The sequence below is a fragment of the Scomber japonicus genome, chromosome 14 (genome assembly GCF_027409825.1).
Source record: "Scomber japonicus isolate fScoJap1 chromosome 14, fScoJap1.pri, whole genome shotgun sequence".
NCBI classification, from domain to species: domain Eukaryota; kingdom Metazoa; phylum Chordata; class Actinopteri; order Scombriformes; family Scombridae; genus Scomber; species Scomber japonicus.
In genome coordinates this window covers 15994832-16020158 of record NC_070591.1, presented here as the reverse complement: position 1 = coordinate 16020158, position 25327 = coordinate 15994832, and the positions used below count along the sequence as shown (strand labels likewise).

Here is a 25327-nt window from a genome sequence, read left to right as displayed (position 1 = left end):
AAGCGTAACATGTTTAATTTATCCAAGCTGCTGCTTCTGCAGACCCACTGACAGGTGCCAGACACAACACATAAAGCCTCATTCACTTACCGAGTAGATCTCTATTGGGGAGACAAAGCTTGTTTTCCATAGGTTCCTGAGCTTATTCGGGCCTATGAGCTAAATCCAAAAGCAGTTGAAGCATTAGATTGAGGAGTTTTTTTTACCTCAGTGGATAGGGGTAGCTAGATATGAGCAGAAGTTTTTTTCTTCTTTCTTATTGACGGAAAGCTTTCTACAACAGCAGTGGGAAATCAGCATGTCCATTAATGAAGATGCTGCTCCTAGCTTTTATCTTGTCTCTGCAAATTCATGATTTGTATCAACTGTTGCCTGAAGCTAAGCTTGTGCATCATCTCAACCCTCTGCATATTGAGGAACAGCTTACAGGAAACCAGAAACGAGCGTAGCTGAAGGGCTTTAATAAAAAGAAGCCAATTTAGCATTCCTTTATGTAGTGTATCTGCCAAGGTAGATTCACTCTAAATGCTGATAAATCATTGCATCACGAGGAAGGCTGACAGCCACTTGAACAAGGCAATCAAAGTAAAATCCTCCATAGGCTGATGATGCAAGTAATTGTATCAGTCACTAAAATGCGTGCTTGACCTTAAACATTACCCCCAGGATACACTGAAAGTTCAAAACAAGTGGCATGATGGGTAATTGAATCAATTCACCATTATTAAAAAAAAAGTAGTGCTGCAAGCTGTGGAGGGGTTAATTTATTGTTGCACCTTTTCTTTAGCACAGTAACTCTTAGAGCTGGAGTTGGAATTGTGTGCAGTCATTGGCCAAATTTTTCGGTGTACATCTTCAGTGTTAACCCATGCAAAAGAAAAGGTGACGATAACTTCATGTTCATAACTTGAACTTACTACATGTAGGTAGTTTATATTATATCCAGTGTGGTGCAGATGAAAAGCACTGTATCATCTTGCACTTCTGTTTCAACATTAAAGACTGACTATTTGATTGTAATTCAAGCCCAGTTTCATTGCAACTCATATTTTTTTTATTATTATATCTACAGTGAATTCATAAAAAGATCAATGCTCTTTATTTGAATAATATAGTGATGAAAATTGGGACTTAATCAGAGCAGCACTGTCAGTAGGCACTCCAACACAGAGGACTCCGTACCCCTCCATCACATTATGCTCTTTTGTTGTTACAAGTGCTCAGACCAAGTGTGTGATCGAAAATACACTCTTTTTGGAAGAACCTTGTCTCGCCTCTGTCTCTTCAGGCTTGTCTCTGAACTTACACCAAATTCAACAACTTGTCATATAGAAAATGAACTGACACCTACACCAGAGTATGTATGAAGATAAACAAATTGAGCCACTTGACACTTCTGTAGTGTTTCAGCTATTTTCTCTGGTTCATTTCCAACTCCCTGCTTTCACAGTCTTATTGGTGTTTTATGATTAGACTGCTTCTCTTTTTAGACCCAATACAACTGACTACAAGACAGCCTTGACACAGCAGAAAACTACAGATTTGACAGAGTTGTAATGATGTCAAACAGAGGAAATATAGTCCTGATGCTGAATACCATGCATGTTTAAAGGTCTTTCATCTCATCTAGGTTGATTCCCTTTCATAAAATGGTGCAAAGTTTCCTCCTGAGCAAAATACTGGGTCTTGTGAGTAAAGGTTTGCACATAGACACAGGACCAACCTTGGAGGCAGCTCCAGAAAGTGTTAAATACAGGCTTAAACAATTAATGAGATGAGCCAGCCTACGTGAGTGTTTTTCTCAGCCACCATGGGCTCATTAGCTTCTCTCCTTAGAGTTAATTCAATCCCCCACACTGTTTCTCTCCATCAAGCTTGTCATTAGTTCGACCATACTCTCTGTTGCCTCATTCCTTTACATTAACATGTTGTGTAATCTGTTTTAGGCCTTTCTTTTTATTTCTTTCTGTCTGTTTTTTTTTCATTTGCTAACATACTCAGTATCTACTTTATTGTATTGATAACACTAATAACACAATATAAATGTACAATTAACAATCTTATCCCTGACATATGGAAAGAGATCAATGCCAAAGAGACAGAATTTGCTTTTTTTATTTCAAAGAAATTCAATGTCTATGGCAATGCACTGGCTTAAAATTAGACATATACTTCAGATTTAGGGTACATTTTCCTAAATAAAAGTGAACTTTGTCCAACAGTGGGCTAACAGTCCAATTAAACACCATTCAAGCATGTAGCCCTATGCCTCGCTATGATGAATCTTTAAACAACTACAATCCATAATTCCACTGGTTTCAAACAATAGTCGCTGTCATCAGGTACGCAAACTGATTTATGGGCCTTTTAATGTAGCCCTGTACAGATAGCAAGGGCATAATTTGTAGCTCTTTTACCAAGTGGGGTGAAAAAGTCTTGATATCTGCCTGAAGAGCAAAAACAGGACATAGTGCTCCATCGTTTACCACAAAGAGTTAACTTACTGTTGGCTTCCTAACTTTCTTTGAGTTGATGTCATTGAAATATACTTTGTAATTGCCCTGGGAAGATATGCATCTCTGGCAATTGAACCTGAATTAAGAACATTCTGTCAACATCCAATCAGCTGAATATGAAAATGCTATTCATGTACAATCTATCCTCTCACAACAAATGGACTGTATTGCTAAATTTAAGTTTCAATTATTAATATCTCACCTCAGAATCATTCACACAAAACATCATCTTGATTTTCATAACTGCAGGATGATCATGGTTGTGGTGCTCCCTGTCAAACCAATTTTCACATTTAGAAATAGTTAAGTCTCACTTTTAACTGCATGGTTTTACTGATAGCATGAGAAGTTCCTTTCATATCTGACTATTTTGCAACTTTTGACTGGGCTTAGGATTTTGTGTTTGTGGATAACTCAATATTTTGTTGCCCTTCCTTAATTACACTGACAAACACACATAATTCAGTATAATTTTTAGGGGAATGAATATTGAAATCATTAGTGTAGAAAATTAACAAAGTCATCGTTTTTTTTTTAGCAGAATAATCTAACATCTGATTAAATGCCTTTGGTTTGGTGTGCAGGGTAAACTTTTGAAAAAAAGACAACTATATTGAATGTTTGATATTCTCACAAGTTTACCTTTAATTTTGCTGATCAGAACTTTGGACATTCCTGTCTTGCTTAATAATAGTAATTTAGCAGGAGAGGAAACATCTGTGCACATTGGGCTGCAGTTACCCAAGTGGCCAATTTGATTTTGTGGAGCTGTGATTTTGTTACTCAGACAAAACGGGCACTGCTGGTTTGTGTGCACACATGCATTCAAGCAGTCTGTGGGTTTCTGCTTGTCTTGTTTTGATTTGAGAGTAGTTGCGATGTGTGTACTGTACGTGTGCGACACAAACAAGGGTGGACATGTTGCTCTGGTTTGCATTTTTATAATAATATGCAGATGTCTAATTAGGATTAAACATGTACTCTCTGTTCGCTATTCTGTGTTCCTCACATGCGCACACACACACAGACACACAAGCACACATACACTGGACTGTGTTAAATTCTATGATGATGTCCAGTCGTGATGATTGCTGGGTCATCAATATATAATTAGAGCGTAGCTGAAAGGCCAGGATTAGTGTGCAACACCTGCTCCTTGTGGATTACAGAGCAAAACAGGGGGGCGTGACATTCAGTGAGGCTTAATTATGACTAAAGTACATTGTGACCACCCCACTCCAACATCTATATTTTTGTATGGTTCATGTACATAACAAGCCATTATTTACGGTAAATTTCCTAATTTTCAGATAGTGAATGTGTTTATCAGAGGTAAAGTGACCTACACCAGTTTGTACCTCCCTGTCTACTTGACCCTAATTGGACTACTAGCTGTGTTAAGACTATTGTTTTTGCCACACATTTCAGTGTTTGATGTGCAAATAAAGACAGCAATTACAGTATATTGTGGAGATAAACGGTCAGCATAATTACCTCTGTCCCTGTTGTAAATCATTTTGTGCTTATCCTCATTAAGCTATAGAGACAAGCCTTTCATGTGTTGTGCTGCACTCTATCATTATCATTATTTGCATGAACATAGTGGGTCTTGGTGGGTTTTTAATTACCAATACACACTCAGATACAAATCATACCTTATGCTTGATCAGTTCAGTGAATATTCTGTGCTAAATTTTTGTCTTCATATCACAGATTTTTTACTTTTTATTTGTTGGGGGGGGGGGGGTGTTATTGAAAGAAATGTCTTTAAAATGAGTGCTGGTGGTGGCATGAGTGCACATCCTGCATTATTGAGCTAGATGTTCCCAGAATATGGTGAGATTGTCAACTTGGATTAATAGTGTCATCATAGAATATGTGTCTTTTTTTATTCAGATCTCTCTTTGGGAATCTTAGTGTTCTTTCACTGCAGCATCCCCCCATATGTACGTGAAGAGACTATAGAGCAGAATTATAGTTTTTAGTCTTCCCAAGGACTGTAGCCCAGAAAAGTGAGGATATCATTGCAATGCTTATTTGCTTGTGAGTAACAAAACAATTAATTCCATAAATACACAAAACTGTTTAAGAACATACAGATTTGGTAATGAGTGAGGCTTTTAAACAAGCCTTTCATATTGGAGCTCACTTGACATTTGAAGAGTTTTTCTCCCCCCAAGCTTCAGAGCCAACACTGTATTGATGACTTCATCAGTAGATAAATCCTGGAGCTGCTCCGGTGAAACAATGCCAGGTTTGTGAAAACCATAGTGACACTTGGGGGAATTTTAATGATACATTTTCTGGCCCATAATGTAGTTTTTGACATTTTTTTGACCCCATAGCACTATGAAGCAGTGTTTGTTTATCTTGAGTGTACATCTGGACACATCTGTCCACACACACACTGTTCTGCCAAAGGTTTCACATCATTCCAATGATCTACAGAAGGCAGTAATGCATGTCACAGGAATGTTGCCAACAATCTGTTGATCATTCAGGCAAGTAGAGCATGTTGAATGACAACTGATCTGATAGAGATTTGTCCCAATTCCAAGACTTCAGAATTATAATCATGCTTAATCTGTACAGTGGCTTCCTGAGTTAATTTTTATCAAAACCTGTTTTGGGTCTTTGGAGTTGCACTGCAGTTCATTGTCAACAGAGCAACAGAGACAACCAAGGTTTTGTTTCTGTGATGACTATTATAGTGCAATATTGATTTTTATACTGAACATTGTACCATAATTTAAAGAACTTTGGTAGTTTTTTGTTGTTGTTCCTATTATTGTATACTGAAGACGGGCAATAATTGTAATTTTTAATGAAGATACATACTGTGTATTGTGTATTTGTGTGTGTGAGTATTTTTTTACCTCAAGAAACCCTGCTCTTATGTTTTATTTATTTTCTTTAAGATACAATAAAATGTGCATATACTTGCATAAATTTGTCTAAGCATTTATTGTGTTTTTTCAGGCAGTTGTCTGCATTCCAAATGCTTTCCATATTTAAGGAGATAGAGGAATTCATCAATTAATTTCCAACACATTGTAATGAGATTGTGGATTAGTTTAATCCTCACATTAGTCTGAACAGACATTAAAATGATTGTTCATTCATATTTTATATTTACAGTAGATCTGATTTTCAAGCAATACAAATCTAAATCTAAATAGATTGGACCATGTGATCAATTATGACTGTTTTGATTACACTGATACTTATGTCCATATTTAAACAGTCATGTTAGAAAAATGGTGTTGCAAACAACATTTATATATTATATACTTTTTTAGCCTTTTTAGGACTAAGTGCTCCACAATTTTCTTTGAATTCACCCATTCACACAATGGGTATTAATGATATTTTTCAGCCTCGGCTGTACTTGGCGACACCATAAACTATGGGGAACATCAATTTTCACATTACGTGTGAGTATTGTCATTGTTAGTGTGTTGGCCTGCTGATTTAGCTCAATGCATCACTGTTTGACGTACAGGTTAAATGCTGTCGAGTCATAATCTACAGCAAGTTTAACAGCTTCATACTAGAAAAAAATTGGCAGAAATCCTGAGAATATATGCGTTTCAGAGAAGAGAAAATGGCTTTAATTGCTCTTGGTTCTTTATTGAGAAAGTACAGAATTATAAGGTATGCTGCTGGGATATTGTTATGGTGCTTATTGCTATTGATAAAACATCTATATGCAAAGACTGAGTCACTGTTTAACAAATCATTCTTGATCTCTCTAGGTGTTAGTTAGGCATAGTTTGTTACAAATGAGGGAGATGTGGGCCAATGGAAAAAGTGATGTCTTCTCTTTTTACAAATGACCATGTTTACTGCAAAATATTCAGTCATTTAAGTATCCTGTTGAGAGGAAAATCCTATTCTTGGTTTTGAATGTGGTTTTTGTCTACTATACTGCATATTCTTGTAAATGTCACACATGGATATTCTTGTCTGCTCAGTGGAGGAACTCAGTATGAACAGCTTCGTATGTGCTGTAGTACAGTTTGTCTTGTAAGGTGACATATTTCTCATACAGAATTTATACATGTGTGGAGTATAAATGATTGAATTTTAGAAGGCATGTTTTTTTCTAGAAATACAGACGTGTCATTTAATATAAGCAACAAATGGTGCTTGGGTTAAATTTAGCTATCAGCATCAAAAAAAAATTTAATTCCTATGCCCTGTAACAATTTGGGATATATCGGTGAATATTCATCACTTGTTCCCAAAGCTGGAAACAAGAAAGATGAATTTTCCTCATCTCTGATGTTCTACAGTACCAGTGTACAGATGATGGTAAAGTAGTCACTTTCAACACTCAGGACATCTTTCAAACTAACCTTCCAAGAATTGAGATAGTCAGTCTCCCATTCATTATCAATAGAGCAACTCCAGGCTGTAAATCATGGTGACATCACAGATGAAAAGCTCAGTTCTTGAAATTTGATGCTTCAGTGGGACAACATTTATGTGGGAGTCAGATACTAACTGAGTCTGTTTCAGACACTTCAGTGTCATGCAGCTGCGGTTAATTTGGTTTTTACGATGATGCCCCAGTTTTCTAATTTTACATACAGAGATAAGCAGCCTCCGTGTACTGGGGAGGAATTCATGATTCAGGCGGCCTTGTCCAGTTTCACATTAGGATTGCTGATGTACACTTTGAACTTAAGTCAAATCCAAATCTCTAAAATACTGTATGTATCCTGCTTACCTTTACACTTTACTATTGCATGCCTGTCTGGATCCTTCTTCCTTCAGTCTCTCTGAGCTTTCTTTGCTGCGTTCCCTGTTAAAGGATTTTTTGTGGGGGAAAGTTTTTTCTTTATCCATATTGAGGGTCTAAGGATAGGAGATGTTGTATGCTGTACAGATTGAAAAGCCCTATTAGGCACATTTTATAGATATTGGGCTATATAAATACCATTAGCTTGACTCTTGATGTAATACAGTAAAGTGCTGCATGGTTATAAAGAACCACGGCAAGCTCCTGAGTTTAAACAACCAGAATGTTATTCAAAGCCTTTGAGCACCCTCTTAAACTGAGCTGTTAAAGTTGTGCATTGCTATTCATGTGCTAAAAAGATATGTTCATGTAATCGAAGATTGATCGCCATTGTAGTGTAGACAGACACAAAGCTATCTGGTATTTAAACATTGATAAGACTTAAGTCATATATTCAGAATGTCCCTTCTCTTTTCAACAGAGCGAGGTCTCACATATCACTGAATTTGCCACAGCTCTTCCGTGGATTTAGGCTGTCTCAATGGCTTCTGTCTCTTTATGTAATCCCAGACTAGCTCGGTGATAAGATCAGGGCTTTATGTGGGCCATATCCATTTATTGCAGGACTCTTCTTCTTATTGTTGCTGAATACAGTTCTTTATGACTCAAGCTGTATGTTTGGGGTCATTGTCATGCTGAAGAATTAATTTAGGACAGATGCCTCCATGATGGTATTGCATTGTGGATATGAATCTAAACATCTAAAGTGCCTAAAATCTTTGCACAGTACTGTACATGCTTACTCTCAGCTTGTAAGTGTCACTTCAGCTGGTAGTACAGCCCTTTTAATAGTAATAACAACATGTGAATGAACCATATAACCTGCTTCATTCAGTTCAGTACCTCAATTGTAAGTAGCAATTATAGTGAAAAGGACATGGTTGTGGACTTTCATGCAGATGACACAGTTGTAAATGGTAAATGATGAATGTTATTGCAGTGGTATGCCTATATCTGCAACATATTTACCATGGTTGTGAATAAATGTTTTGTAAAGTTAATGCATCTTGGAATCATTAATATCATATTTCTATATACTCAACAGCAGCTTTTAGAAATAACCTGTGAAAATAGGCTGCACTTTCCATCGTGCTATTGATGTTATCTATTTTAATGTTTTGTACAAACAGTGCTGATGACTTAATGTACTTTTCAGCAGCATCAATTTACTCTCTGCTGTCAGTCTTTTCTTTTACCATACAATCTCCGGCAACAGAGCAGCCATGTTTCTTTCTTGGCAAGGCTAAGGCATCACTTGATTCTCATGTGAGTAACGTATCACAATCCTGACTGTCACAGAGTCAAAAAACGTTTAAATTGATTTTTGACATATTTGTGTGAATTTTGAAAATATTTTATCCATCTTCAACACCAGTAGTTAATATAGTGATTATTAAAACAAACTGAAGTTATAAACCCAGGGTGGCCGCGGGTCCTTAAAAAGTCTTAAAAAGTCGTAAATCAATTTTCATGAAAATAAGGCCTTAAAAAGTATTAAATTGTCTTAAATTCAGATTGCTTGGGTCTTAAATATTTGAGTCTCGTCGCCGCGAAAATGCGGGCAATCTGTTTTGTTAGGTCGAATATTTTTTCTCCGGTGCTGCGTTGTGCTGCGTTGTCTATGGTTAGGTCAGAGCGTAGTCTACTGCGCAGCTCGTATTGCGCAGCTCTTGATGGCGGAGGGTAAAGCATCTACAGGTGGGCCTAATTCAGCACTGGTAGCCACTCGACTTAAACATGGGGAAATGCAAGTTCAATCACAAATGGCTAGACAGGAATGAATACTCTTGGTTACGATCGGTGCCTGGCAGTGTGTATGAAGCAGCTCAGGGCCTGAATTTCAGCGCGGGATTGCGGGTATTGCGCACAATTTAATTGATTCCCGCAAATCCAACACTTATAATGCGGGAAATTCCCGCACACATTTACAGCGATGTATTAATGTTCAACCAACGTCTGCAGCGGGCCGGAACCGCTGTGTCCGACTGTCTGACTGCGACCCTGAACACACCTGTAGCTCTCTGCACCTCCCGCTAGCATAACACAGACACGCTAACAGTGATATTAAGTTTAAGGAACAAACACAGACCGCTGGTTAAAACATAAATCTACATCATCTGAGGAAGAACCTGCTCAGAAAAAAACAGCGGAGCCCGCAAAACTATCATGTGATGTCACCATTAACAACGTTAATCCTCAGACAGGTAACTGTGACGTTACTATACACTACGCTGTGGTGCTGCGCGTTTTATCAGCTGATGTTACACAACATCAATTTTAAGTCACTCAGAGGTTTCTCATTCAACAGACCTTAAGAGAGAGAGTGAGGCATTCAACAAAAAACATGACGCTACTGAAGCTGAATATAACTACTTAACTGTATAATACTAGATAACTTGTTATTACTATAAAATATAGTTCAGAGAATAAGTTAACTACATAAAATAGACTCACTGGCTTCCAATCTAATTTAATCCAATACAGCAGCTCTGCCATAAATTCTACATTTATGAAGTTTATACATTTTTTGACAAGAAGGTGAAAATTCAGCTTTATGTTCATTATTGAGAGATTAGGGTGCATTATATTGAAAGGTGTTCCTAATATTTTGTCCACTCCATTAACATACATGAGGAGTCACACTACCACCACTTAGTACAGCCGCAGTAATTTAATTTAGGACAGTGATGACATTTTTGTGATCTTTTTGCATGACACACATTTAGCCGATGTTCTTAAACTCAACCGTCATTTGTCATTTTATCATACTGTCAGTGTGTTTACTTGGAAATATTACTGTATTTCCATCGTACGTTTGGTCTTAAATTTCATTTAGAAGTGGTATTAAAAGGTCTTAAAAAGTCTTAAATTTAACTTGTTTATACCTGTATACACCCTGAAACCACACACTTGTACTTGCAGTTCACACAGAGTAGAACAAAACACATCAATCTTATAGGCTTAATTACTGTGGTACATGATTTTCTGAATGTTTCTTGTCATCACTTCTAGTGGGTAGTGCCAAAAAAAGAAGACTGAAAGTACTAAAGTACTTATTTCAATAAACCCAATCAGCCTTAACAACAGGAACAATATATCTTCATAGAGAACTGGAGATACAGATCGGTGTGGGAACAGGTAGCAGTAGCTGCAACTGGCATCCAGCCCAAGAACTTTTCCAACCTTTTGAGTATGTTCATCATTTGCAAGCTAGCCTGGAACCTGCAGAGGCGTGAGGCGCTGCTTTGGAAACAAATCATACTTCAAATAAGACTGTGGAACATTATGTGAGGAAGTAGGCGGACAATACAAGTTCCTTGTGCTGGCTATAGTCAAAGAAATTAGCGTGTGTGTGTGTGTGTGTGTGTGTGTGCGTGCATTAGTTATAACTATCTGTCATCTGGAGTCCATTGCTGTAATACTCTTTACACTAGCTTGTGGGGATTACCCATCACAAGGTTTCCAGCTCATACCAATTGTTGTAGCTACAAAACCTAAGAAAACTTGATGCAGGCTAGAGTTCTTCTCCAAGCTTACAATGCCCCTGAATGCTGTTGATTCATGGTTTCTATCTCATATCACTGAGGTGTATTCACTGAACTGTACTCAACAATCATTTGATGCAGGTCAAGTTTAGTTGGTTGCATTTTCTCAATCATGTTTCCTACCTTTTGGAACACAGAGTGCTGTCAGTATTTAAAAGATTGAAAACTCAGCCTAGAAATGGTGTGATATACCAAACTTTTTCCTCATAGATATACTGCAGTGTTTGTTCTGTGTGCACAGTACATGTCTGCATGTGTGTGCACTCAGTATATGTATACTGTATGTAGGCATCTACTTTTATTTTGCATACTTTTCTTTTGTACAGTAAGTACATTAATGTTTTATCTTTTATGTGAAGTCACTCTCAGACCTCAGTTGGTCCAAAATGTATTAAAATGCATGTGAGCTTAGAGATTTATGAGACAGATTAACTGCCTGCCACTGTGATGTGAAAAGTTGATCGTTTCACTCAGACTGAAATTAACCCACGTGCATACTTATGAGAAGCATCTCACCCATTATGAAAAATGAAAAATGAAATGATAAATTAAAAAAAGCAAACAAAAAAAACAACCAAATCATGTCTTTTCTCCAGAGGTGTTTGTCAGAACCCTTCTTAGTAGCACTGTTTACCAGATGAAACAGCTGCTCTTTCTTTTTTCTCCTTTGTATATTTGACTAGTGTACTTTGGCAGAAATGCATAAGCAGACAGACATTTTTCATGTCAAACTAGAAAAGTGCATTCAGTGGCATGCAGATCTCCTCCAGGTGTGTCTGGGGGCATTTATAGTCTCAGTTTTCTTTAAAGTGTACCCTCACTCCTGGATCTGAGCCTACACCACCCACATACATTTGAAAGCGCCAAGAAGAGGAGTGGATTGGGGAGAATAACTGTATGAGTAGGCGGGCAGGAGTTGCTCATTGACTAATAATAACAATAATAATAAAAATAATAATAATGGGAGGAAGACAAACAGTATAACAACATTTAACAAGCCAGGAGTCAGAGCTGTCAACCACAAAAACAACAGAAATCCTCCTCCCATCTTACCCTACAGTTCTTAAACTGTCCGGTCGTATGTTCCTGCAGTTATCAGCTGGCAAACTCTCATTGTTAAATGTTAAATCGTGGTGTAACCAGAGCCATTACAGAACCTGTCTGACTGCAGTTCTTGTAAAGCAGGATTTTACCCACTGATAACCGCAGGAACAGACAGCCAGAGAGTTGAAGAGCTATAGGGAGAGATGGGAGGAGGCTTGCTTCTGTTTTGTGGCTCCCGGGGACAGCTGCAGACGGACAGACTGCCATTTGGCTGCCATTAGCTGCTAAAGCTAAAACTGTACTGCAAAAACTCAGCTTTAAAAAAATAAGAAAAGTGATAAAATGAGGCTTATATTACTTAAAATAAGCAAAATTCTGCCAACAGAACAAGAAAATTTGACTTGACAATATTTTTTAAAACAAGTTAATATATTGGTCAGGGTCTGTTAGGGTTTTTAGTTGATTTTCTGTTCTTGGTGTGCCACTTCCTGTTTTATTTTGAAGTCCTTGTCTTAACCCTGTCATCCTGTCAAGTTTTTCCGCCTGTGTGATTGCTTTCCCAGCCCTAATGTGTTTCACCTGTGTCTAATTGTCTTCCCCCTCCTTGGGTATTTAAGCAGTGTTTCCCTTCCCTTCTGTACCAGCAACTATGACCAGGCTGGAGAGTGGTCTTGTCTGAAGAAAAGTGTTGGGGTCTTTTGTAGGCTGACACACACTAAAGGAAAGATAAATACCACAATGCACTCTTTGTATTGTACAGTAAAGTAATGTGAAAATTCTTATGCATGTACATTTTCTTACCTCAAGGATGTGAAGCAAAGCCTCACTTGCATGTCCTAACTGCTTGGGTGGAGCCACAGGTGATGGGAACATATTTGGTAAAGCCTTCATCAGTGTCTCTCAATCATCATGTATATGTATTTGTGGCTGGTGGATGTGGGTGTTATAATTCCATTTATATACATTTATAAACATAGAGAACTCTCAAATGATCAAGTGTGTCAGCATTGGTCGTGCCTCCTTTGGGTTGACTTTAAACAGCAGGTGACAGGTTGAGCCATTTTCAACACATGAAATGCCATGATTTATACATTTGGTGTCAATGTCAATATTAAACACCTGCATTGATGTATTTTATTACAGTACAGTCATATAATATAGTTTACAGTTCAAAAAAGACATTAATGTACAGTACCTCTTTAAGACACTTAGAATAGTGTAATTGTATTGTAACCAACCAATTTTCAATGTGCTTCTCTCTCCTATTCTTTCTCTCTCTCCTCTCTATCCCAACCGGTCAAGACAGATGGCTGCTCACTTTGAGTCTGGTTCTGCCTGAGGTTTCTTCCTGTTTAAAGCCACTGTCACCAAGTGCTTGCTCATGTGGGAATGTTGGGTCTCTTTAAAATGAATACCTGAAGAGTACGGTTTAGAACCTGCTCTATGTGTAAAGTGCCTTGAGATGACTTTGTTGGTATTTGGTGCTATACAAATAAAGACTGATTGATTAATTGATTGACCAAACATCCTCCTGGGTTCATGTAACCCCACTCTACCTCCCTCTGCCCTCCCAAACAGAGAAGACTTGAATCTTACTCAATTGTCCTCTTACAGTCAAGATGGTAATAAAGCTTGCAAAAACAGGGATTTATTCATCTTGTATTGTGCTAACTGTAGTGGATCATAATATATCCAGTATGGAACTAATCTGCAAATGCTCTGTTTCAAGATGAGAACAAACATTTTAATGGGTGTCAGCTTTTGAACCACAACAAAGGCCAACATTTGACCTGCAACAGACTTGTTTTTAGGCTAGCTGATTGCTGGAAATACCCTTTGCTGCAGTTGTTCACTTGCGGCCCTAACTGGCAGGTTAAGCAGAGTGAGGAGTCAGGAGTCAATGGCTATATAAAGCAAGTTATAAAATGTGTTTTTCAGCCATTGTAAATCACTGCAAACACGAGAGGTCCTTGAGCATACATGATACATATACATATACATACATTCATAAATGCGCACAATAAATATAAGGCTGATGGGTCTAGTAGTATTTGTGATTAGCTTCAGACACTCAAGGACACACACACAGACACACACACACACACACACACACACACACACAGAAACACAGACACATACGACCAAACACAGAATCTTCTCCAGGCGTACTCCTTGCGGAGATAATTATATCAGAGGTAATTAGAGGTTATTAAGCAATTGGAGAGCTAAGATGGCAGTAATATAACAGATCTCTTGGTGATGATGGTCTTTGATGGTTGTTGTAACATGCATATTTTGGTTTTGGCATTGTGTGCTGCACAGTGGGTTCCTCAACAGCTGGTGCACATGTTTCTACTGTATGTGTTTGTGAAGATCTGTCCCAGTGGTAAGATGATCAGTCACAGTGAAAGTCAGACACAAGATATTGGATTGTGAACAACCAATATATTTTGTGGTTTTGTCTTAACAGAATATGACATAAGCAAGCATCAGTAATAAGTTGGATGTAATTGTCGGATGTTCTCTTGCTGTGAGAACAGTGTTAGAATAAATAATAGTAGAAGATTAACACTTCTTTGAGGGCTCTTTCAGAAATATTTCCTCCCTCGTGTTCCTGTGACCCAAGCTTTAGTTTGGTATGCATTTTTTATTTTTCCTAGCTATTTGGGATTAGAAGGAGCTGATAAGTATTGCAAAAAGAGTTCACAACATACATCAAGTTTGTCTTGCAAAGGTACGTTTTTAGTAATTAAATCAATAAATGCTTACAACCACTTCCTTTTTCTTTTTTTTTTAAACTACAGGCAGCAGGCTGGAACATATGAAGGCCCCTCACTGCTGTAAAAGTAATCAGAAAGATATTAAAGTCACTTAAAAAAATTAATGAGGATCTCAAAACGTTTTGGCATCAAACAGAAGCACTAATGGATGTCCTAGAGACAGCTGCGCACACAGCTACAGAACATTTGTGCTTGGTCATAGCCCAAGTAAATGTGTGTCATCCACATAAAGGTGAAAATAGATATTGTGAGTGTGAATCAGATGTTGAAGAAAATATGAGTAATAAAAAAGGAGTCCATGCAGAGATGTCCTGAAATAACCTGAATATAGTCATTCAGGCCTTTGCAAAAAGTTTTGATGAGAGTTGGGACTTCAACAGTAAAGCACTGTGTCAGTAATGACCGCCCAGTGCTCACCATGTCTGCACAGCAATAATCCAACTGTGTCAAACACTGCCCAAAAGTAGGCTTTCTCATATTTCCAGATAAAAAGTCAGTAATGTATTGCCTTCAGGAAGACTGTTTCAGTGCTTTGATAAGCTTGAGAGACTAGACTGAAACTTTTCAAATATAGGGTTCTATTCATTAAGGTGAAAAGCTGATCTGCAACAATTTCCTCTAGACCTTTTCCCCAAGTAAAAGTATTGTTGAGATTGGTCTAAAATTGTCACTGGGAACAAGTGTTTAATTTAAAGTCCATGTAAAGTAAGAATAAATATGTGTTCTGAATACCACAGAAAAATGTGTTGTTAACCATCCTGCTAAATTTGAATGATTAAAAGTAGGAGTGCCCACCGAGTTCGCTGAAACCTCGCCCCCTACCAAATGTCACCTGTCAATCAAAGTGACCACCTCTACCTGAAACATCAACTCTGCGTCCGAGAGCTTTCAGCTGCTAACTCAGCTGCTAGCTCGGCGGCTAACTTGTTGGCTAACTTGGCTAACTGTAGACTGTAGTAGTAGTAGTGTGTGCTGAATGTATTTATACCTCTACAGCAGCAGGGGCGGGTTTATGCGAATCACCGCTGCGACCCGCCCACTAAATCCTGAACACAGAAATCTTGAAACACAGTTTGTGAAGCCTAGCTCCACAATTCAAATGCTTTTTACACATTTTTTAGAAATACATTTATGATCTATTTAAGAAAATGTCTGAATTCATCTTACACGGTCTTTAATGATTTATTTCCTCTTGCTTACAGAGCTGTCCTAATTTTATTGCAGCTATTTTCTCACAAAATTAATTTTAGCTCCCTATCATTAAACAACGTCACCATTTCTACATGTTTGCTTTTCTGCTTTCAGAAGAAAAAAATAATAATTTTCCTATTGTGTGTTCTTAGAGACCAAATGATATCAAGCAATTTTGTAAAAACATGCCTCCATTCACTGGTTGCAGCCTTTGGCAACAGCAAGTATCTTGTTGGTGTGTAAATTGTTATACCATGAGTTAACTGCATGTCAAATACTAACTTTTTGGTTTGATGGCTTGTGGCACCCTAAGACTATTATAATTTGAGATCATGGATTGAGCTCAAAGAATATTTTGAATAGGATTCCTCGCTAATACCGATCAAGCGTAATGCCAGTTTCATACTGATGTTGGAGCCCTATCAGAAACAGACAACCACATTTATTTGCTGCCATCATCTACAAATGCCAACATTATTGATATTCGGGATAAAAGTAAGCCCTCTGTCCTGTCTCTGTGGGGTTAGTCGACTGTGAAGCACAGATCAGAGGTGCTTCTGACCAGAGATGACCCCTACTGACTCACTGGCTACTGAAAAGAGAGGGATTTCATCTATGTAGAAATTAAGCACAAATACAGCTCAGTGGAACTCTGGTTAAATCTTGTTTGTGTAGGTTTGACAGACTCTGGCATCCTCTTGACTGATGAGGACAGCAACTTTGCTGTGTGACTGAGATTGAGAGAGGAAGTGCCCCTGAACAGTGGGAGTATTTGGCTGTCACAGCAGAAAAGCTGAAGTTCAATTAACTTGAGGGGAAAAAAGGAGGCTCTCGTGCCCTCCCTTGTAATATTATCAGCAATGTAATTTATGACCTGAGAGTTTCAAAAAGATGTAGCTCACCACTCAAGTTACTGAGGCAGATATATTTATGAAAAGCTGTGTTTTAGATTAATGAACCAGCATCATGGGGGTCTTTTGACTTTTAAATTAAATTCTTAGTAGATCAATTTTTCAAATGGAGTTTAGCCCACGTGAGACAGATAATTATAGGTCCTTGTGATCACAACAGAAATGCATCAAACCCTGTCTACTGCAAACAGGGAGCACAGTCATTAAAGGTAGCATAAAATGCATGAGTGTGAATGGTAATTATATTGCAAAGGCTTCCATCACATCCCCATCTGTCGCCCTTCTTGAGTATGTGAGTCTGAGTGACTCTGTTAAATGGATAAACCTGCTTTATAAAAAGATGAAGTGCAAGATGTTATGGGTAGTGATTAAAAAACCCATCAAGATAAGAAAAGTGTGCCAAGATCACAAAGTTTCTTCAGTGCTTCAGAATCTATACAGTCCATGGTTTATTTAAAACGTGTATGTTCAGGGCAACACCTCCTATAAGGAACCTTCAATGTCTGGGTCAAACTTTAAAGCTTAAATTTAATTCTAAATAAACTAAATTTAAAGCAGAAAATATGTGAGTTTAGTATAACATGTGTTGTGACTAGATTCACTTTCAGAAACATACTTTCAAATAACTCTTACTTTAAAATATGAAAATGTTCAATTATGACATCTTCTTCACATATTATATTTTACATTATTTAAATAACGTCATTCATTGTCATTCAATAAAACCACATTATGATGATTGTCAATGAGGTTAATACATGAAAAGTCACTTAGGTGATTTTAAAATATCACTGCATAGTTACCATTTAAACATTGTTAACTGTTAACATTAAAAAAACAATTCAGTTTTAGCATTTCCAAACAAGGACAGTATTCTCACATCTTGTGAACTATGTTGAAATCAAAATGAATATTTTAAGAGATTATCATACAGCGGTTAGAGTTATAACATTCTTTATGTATTTCTGACAAACAACATTGCTTGATTTACGTAATGATTAGACTTGATTAATTCACACAAATTCAGATCTGGCTCAGATTTGTAGAGAGAATCAATGAATGTCCTTCAGGACTGTGAGAAAGTTTATGACTGTGGTCTTTGTAGATAAGAAAAGGGATTTTCTGTCTATGGGTGTTGAGTTATTGGTCCTTTCTCCTGGTTCAAATGACCCCACAGGTCATTTATGCTTTTAGTTCCAGCCGTAATTCTGTTATTGGTCAGAAATGGTCTCTCACAAGGTCTGTTCAATCTCCATTTTCTCACAGTGTTTTACTTTTGTTAGTGTCATGTTGTCAGACATCCCCTTTGGCATAGAGGTCAGTTCGGGGGGTCCAGGGGTGAGGCAATAAGCCATGTCTCCATATAATTCACTTACCTCCTCAATTTGAAGTTAAAGAAGAGTTGTTTTTCTCATGGAATCAAAGAAAAGGCTTCAGTGTGTCCCACAGAAACTAAACTCACTATTAGGAGAAAGCATAGTGTATTTTGTTTGAAGAATCACCAGGGTACCTTCGGCATATTGCTAATTAGAGGATATAGAGGAGAATTAGAGGAACTGAGGACATATTGAATGCAAAGGGGATATGTACGGGAAAGTCAGAATTCAAAAGCAGAAAACACTGAAGAGTTTCTGTGCTTGGCAGCTCTGATGTTGCTTATGTTCTTCAGTAATAACTCTCACAGGGTTCAAACTGTAGTGGTACTGTAACTCCTAATGGCTCTTAACTTCATATACGTCTCTTTGTAAATACTGTATGTTGTCATCCTGTGGCTGAGTGAGCACTAGAAGAGAAACGTTTTTCTTGGTCCCTTCAACCATAAGGTGTATTGAAACAGTGTATAAATTGTACCTTATCTTTAATTATGCATTTTATTTCAAATGTGATCAGTTAATTACACATCCAAACTGAAGATTGCATTTTACTCAACTTTAAACTAACAAAGGGAAGAAATGAAAACAGTGAAACTTGTGTAAGCAGAATATTTTTACTTTATGTCTGTGGTGTGGATTGTCTTTCTAAACATATGTTTGGATAAACATACTGTATTCTTCTGTGTTTAGTAACTGAAGCACTTCTCTTGTTGCCATAAACAGTAATTGAAACAGTTTTCATCTTGGCATGAAAGTGTAGGCTCTGGGTTTTGTACAATGTATTCAGCTGGATCTAAGATATGGTAATGATCTATATTTTTTAAACTCTCAGATCAGTAACTTTTGCGCTCCTCCGACTTCTGCCACACTATTGTTTCTTTCAAAGGTGTTTGTATTTATAGTTAGTCAGAAGTCAGTTATTAGTTGCAGGGAAGTGTATTTCTTCTTCTCAGATTGTGCCTAGATACACAGTTCACAATTTGAAACAAAAACAACACAGATAAATGTGCAACACATTAATACACTGCGATTCAAAGCCTTAGATTTTTCCATGATTAGGATTTAATATTTTTCAAACTATTGATCTTGTAAAAAGAAATTAAATCATTGATTTCCTTTATTTAGAATACAGATTAACTTTTTTAGTGAACCACCAGTTATTTCATAGATCCATTAATTTGTCTACTCAGGAGTCAAGCAAGGTTTGGATTTACTAAGGTTTGGGACAAAAGTCCCAGACGGCTGCCGTGCCAAAGCATAGTCAAATTTGGAGATTTGCCTATGTCAGATGCCAAGTTTTTTCAAGATTTACTCCTGAAAGTTTTACGTAAAAATATGTGAGATAAAATGAAAATTGTTATACAGAAGAAAAGCTAATTCTAAATATGCTTCTGTTTAAGATGTTATAAAACTTAGATAAGTTTCATGTTTACACCTAGGGTCTGCACCCTTTTCATTAATTAAGTGCAATTTTCTTATAAATCCATTTGTCATAACAACGTTAAGGTAAACATTAAGTTTAATTATAACACAGCATCAACATTTAAATCTCCAACAGATCTGTAATTGTATTCCATAGGCAACATGTATAGCAACATTTTTAATTAACATTTTTCTCCCACAGTAAGGTCATTGTAATTAAACATTAACCCTACCAACTTTCCACCAGTCTCGTTCATCAGCAATAAACTTAATAGTTTATACTTATTTTTTATTTTTACCTCATGTGGTTACAAATGATATACAAAGTTCCCCTTTCAATGACATTTCCTCAATTACAAAGTGTTGCAATGTCAGAAAAGAAAATAATGAAGTGTAACAAATAGATATATGAGCACTATTAAAGCTGAACAATTTTTACATAATATTTCTGTTATATGTCATATATAAATGATTATGGTGTGATATTTGTGGGGATCTGTACCAAAGAAGATATTTTTTTAAGTCTGTAGAACATGATGTGTAGGCCAATATTTAATTTAAAATGTTATTTTGACACACATTTTGCCTTTAGCAGATATTGCGCCTCCTGATTTGATAATTGCAGTAGACCATATTGCGATTTCGATCGTATTTTGAATAATTGTTCACCTCTAAGAACTATGCAAAAATGCTGCTACCCACATCTGGCTACCAGCATCTAATTGGTTTTTTGCTATTCCTTTAGTGTGTTGTAAAACACTTCTGACTGATATGCTAAAGTCTTATTCTTGATTGAAGGTTCAATTCAATTCGAAATTCAATTGTCTCTGTCTGTTAAGCCATCAAACAAAACCTCTGAGCTACAGAGAAAAGCCTCAATATATTTTCTGTCAGTGAATGGTGTTCCTCATTTCGAAATGTAATAAACAATGGAATAACTTGCTTCAGTAGCTTCCTGTATCTGGACGCGGCTTTCAAAATGACATTTAACGCTTGATATTTGGCAAACAGTATTTTCAAGAGATAAAGTACTCACAGCACAATTCTTCTGAAATACAAAACCACACTCTCCTTTCTATAAGGGCAGGAAAGCTTAAACCTTAAGCTATCTTAGCTAGTGGGTAGCCCATTGTCTACCAAGACCACTCCGACACAGCCAAAACTCTTAGCAGGAAGTTGTCATCAGTCAAACCACCATTAATAGCAAGTGGCCAACTTTCAATGGCTGTGGAAGAGAAAATTGCATTCAGATGGAGCTGCCTTGGTAGCTGAGTGGTTACAGCACATCCCACATAATGGTAGTGTCCCTGGTAATATTTTGGCAAGGGACCTTTGCTGCAGGTCTTCTCTCATCATGTTTCCAGTCGGCCTCTCTGCCACCCACTGTCAAATAAAGGCAAAAAAGGCAAAAAATAAATTAGGCATGCAGATGACAGGTCTCTTCCAAACATTCATTGCTAGTATGCCATTGGTTAAATTGGCTGGCAGACCTCTGTTTTACAGGGACAGTATTCAATAGAACTTTGTATTTGCTCTTGCTGTTTCAAGTCTCCCACCCCTGTTTTGGTTTTCTTTTCATTTCAACTGATTGAAGTATAACCTTCATCATCTGGTGCCATTTCTTGTCAGGATTCTATATGACAACAGATAGCACAAGTCTTCTGAAAATTCTTGCAATGTTTAATTTGTTTTCTACCATCAATATAAAAAAATGTAACTTTCTCTACAACAATTCTCTCTACAACATACTAAATGGCGACTGCTTTGCCTTCACAGGTACGGTTTTGGTGGAAAACATGCAAATAAATGGCCGTGCCCAAGACCCAGGCAGAACCATCTCACTGACGTTGCTGGACAACTATGACTACTGGGTGATACTGGAACCAGCACGACAGAGGCTCTACCTCAATAGTACTGGGCGTGTTCTGGACAGAGATGTAAGTACAAGATTCTGATAGCACTTTGTAATGAGGACTTGGGGAATAAAAACATCCACTTTAGTTTTCTACTTAGAAAAAAGGTTTTAAGCAACAGAGGAAAAAATTGTGTGAACAGATTACACTGAGCCTCTTTCTGTCCCGTGGTCACTGTTCTCATGGCCATGATTAACTGTTGTATTAGTTTATACATTAATTATAGCTGAGTCAAGTCTTCTCTGAGATTTCTGAGGCCGCATCAAATGATGTAGTAGAAATGAAGCATATTTTAAGGTTTTAATTGTCTTTTTAAATGTTTATGTTTTTATTTTTGTTTTTTTTGGGTTTTTTTACTGTAGCATTGAAAAACTTTTCAGAAGAACTTCAAACTTCTTGCACTCATAATATGAATAAGGGAATAAGCTGTATCCAGGGTCGCTACAACAGATTTCCATCACTTGGAGTCCATTTATTACATCAGTGTAGATCCGAGCAGAAAGAAAATATATATATATCTTTTTTTTTTCTTTTGTAATTTTGATGGAGGCCAAAGGGACTGTTTAGAGTGTGCATGCATGTGACAACAACTAGAGCAGAATATTTAAACACAGCATCGCTCAGCTGTAGCTCAATGTTCCAAGTGACAGATCAAACATCAGAGCATGACATGATGAAATAAAAACTGTACATATTATTGTTGTTGAGTGTTCAATCAGTGAAAATTAGTTAACAAATGATGGACACGCAGATAACGGTTTACTGCAGATGGTCATCAGCCAACTAATGTTTGCCTTAAGCTTAGCAAGTTCACATTTAGCCTACCAACTGAAAGCAAATAACACAATACTATTAAAAGAACACAACAGGCAGGTTAAGTCTAATTGTGTCCCATAGACTGTAGGTATAACTGCTTATGTGCCTGGCGGGTGGATCCTGTTTACAGTTCACAGAAACACTTTAACTTGCTTATAGTCATTCCTTGTGTATATTTCTGAAGATTGTTGTGATGTTGTTTGTGTAAGTACAATGACAGCCCTTACACCAGAGTCAAATTTCTTATATTTGTAAATATATTTGGCCAATGAAGATGATTCTGAAGGCTGCAACAATTTTGATTAAACATTAATTAATTGTTAGATGTGTACAACATCTTGTTTCATCTAATTAATGTCCTCCAGTGAAACTGGAAGTTGTGCAGCTGCTGTGTTTAATAGTTTTTTGGGCCAGTTGTTATATAGCGACAGACAGGATCTTAGTCATTTGTAATTGAAATTGAATTATTTGTGTTGTTTATTTTATAATTTATGTAACTCAAGGCACAGTTAACATAAAGCAGGTCCAGACCGTTCAAGCAACAGGTCCAACATTCCCCCATGATCAAGCACTTAGCGACAGCGGCAAGGAAAAACTCCCCTTTAACAGAAAGAGCCAGTTTATCTTCAGACCTGATCTACATGATGGAGTGATGTGTGTGTTTACTGTAGCAAACTTAGTCCAGCTGCCAGAAACAGCTGCTCAGCTGCAACAGACGCACAAATGTCGCTCCAACCTTATCAGTTAATTTACTGCCGCCTTTAAAATGCATTTATAGTCAGAACAGGGGGGTGTCGCATATAGTTCATCACTTTTGTGTTGATTTTGTTGGAAGCATGTGTAATTAAAGTCCTGATGTCTGACACTCAGCTCTTGGCCTGCATTAACCAAGCAGCTGCTGCTATTCAAGAAGCTAGTTTAACATTAGCCTCACATAGCTAAACTACACAGTTGCCAAACCACAACTCCATGAACTAACAACTTCACAAGTAAATGCTACCAAGTTCATCAACACGCCACAGTGAACAGATTTAGGTGCACTTTGTATTTTTTCTTTTTTTTTGGGAAGGCAGTGAGGTGCATTTGTTTTACAGTTTATGCGGTACAACTCAATTTCACTAAAAAAGTAAGTGGCTCCACCTGGTGGTTCAAGTATTAATGGCAATTAACGGATAATCAATTAATTATTGAAAAACGTGGTTTTGTTAGATATGATTTCCTGCACTCTGGTGGATTTTGAGTTGGCCTTTTGGAGATGGGAAATACCTAAATTAATTCAGATTCATAGCCTACATCTGGCATTGGCCTTCACAAGTAAACCTTCGCTAAGTGACCATTCATCATTTAAGTTTCAGTTTTAAGGCCCCCCAAACCATAAACTAGGCTAAAGTAGAGCGTAAATAATAACTGTCTATGACTGGAACTTTCGCGTTTACCTCGGTGGTGTTGTTGATGCTCATCAAGTGATGAAACACACAACACGCGCAGGTTAGGCAGTGAAAACGGCAGTCGAAGCGCGCGCTGCCCCGACGGAAAGAGTCTAGGGGAGTGTAGAAATGATTTACAATGTATCCAAATACATACTGTGTGCCAGCGCCTGCTGCAATTCTGAAGCTGCGGCGACAAAATGTAGTGAAACCATAAATTACTTATGATGGACTTTGGAGTTTATACAATACATACTGCTCAATTAACTGAGCACGTAAATCCTACACAGAACTCCATACATTATGGCAGAAAGATTTCCTGATGCTAGTAAGTTCATCATAGTTTGCTTTTGTAACATCTTTAAAAAACATAAACAGTGGTTGTCTCACTAATATTATATCTGCAGTATAAAAATGACAAGATTTAGAAAAAATAGTATTATAAAAATTGTCTTTAATTTGTAAGTAAATGCTAAATTGATGTTTTCATTAAGGAGTTACCCAATCAGATTGGGGAAGAAGCTCAATTCGCTGTCTGTGTCTCAGTTATTTGTGTTGCACTGTGACTTTGCTCCCATTTGCAGCTCTTTGTCATCTTTCTTGCTTACAAACAGCGAACAGCTATGAATGGTGATAAATCAAACTTGACATGTAAGATAGCCTAAATTAGCATCTAGTAAATTTGACTGATAATAGCAATCATGTCAAAATTATCAAAACAAGGCAATTATCTCTGACTCTAACTAGACTACTAAATTATTGTCTTCCATTACCCCATTGCTTCTTCATTTTTGGAACACATTTGAATTCATGATGTTAGAGAAAAAGTATTAAAGCCACAGACTTAGTGGTATTGGTGTTGGTATAGTATAATAATTCACTCTTTATGCTTTATTATGTTAATAAATGCTGGAATTTGTGTCTATGTGTGTATGTAAATATGCTCAGTTCATTCACCCAGTGTACCAAGTAAACCTGCAGTGCAGACAAATATTAGAAATATCAGGGGGAAAAAAAAGGTTTTTGCTTTGATCGTAGTCAACTCTCAGTCTGTATATTGGACAAAAAGGACATGAACAACAACTTTCATTGTGCTACTTGTATGACATTGTATGACGCTGTCTCTCTTTTCTCTCTCAGCCTCCCAACTACATCACCACCATTGTGGTTCAGGTCCAGTGCACCAATGAGCTGGTTGGTACTGTTATTTTTCACGAGGTACGGATTGTTGTGAGGGACAGGAATGACAACACCCCTAGCTTTCAGCAGCCACGCTATTATGTTGCAGTAAATGAGGTAAGAACCTCCTGCTGTTGGTTATTCAAGGTTTGTAACCCTAAACATTTTGCAGGACTTTAATGTGATCAATGCATACTGTATAAAAATACATAAATCCCAAATAACCTGAGGGCATATGTTGTTTGTCGAAAAAAATGCCAGTCTTAATGAAAAGTGGTGCAGGTTATGTTTTGCTTTCAGAACTTTCATCTCAGTGTCCCCATGGGGTTGGCATCAAAACAGAAATGTTGTTCATTGTCCTGAAAAATCAAGTTGAATCCACTGAATCTGTTATTGAAAAGCTTGA

At 37.3% G+C, this 25327-nt stretch overlaps 1 protein-coding gene across 2 annotated transcripts in view; it reads left to right on the top strand.

The window, feature by feature from the left end:
* The window catches only part of pcdh15a (protocadherin-related 15a), a 149222-nt gene that overhangs the window by 16691 nt on the left and 107204 nt on the right, over positions 1–25327 (top strand). For both annotated transcript variants that reach the window (XM_053333387.1, XM_053333386.1), the window contains exons 4-5: positions 21363–21523; positions 24883–25038. In XM_053333387.1, coding sequence (XP_053189362.1) covers positions 21363–21523; positions 24883–25038 — 317 coding nt within the window. The remainder of the gene's footprint in view (positions 1–21362; positions 21524–24882; positions 25039–25327) is intronic.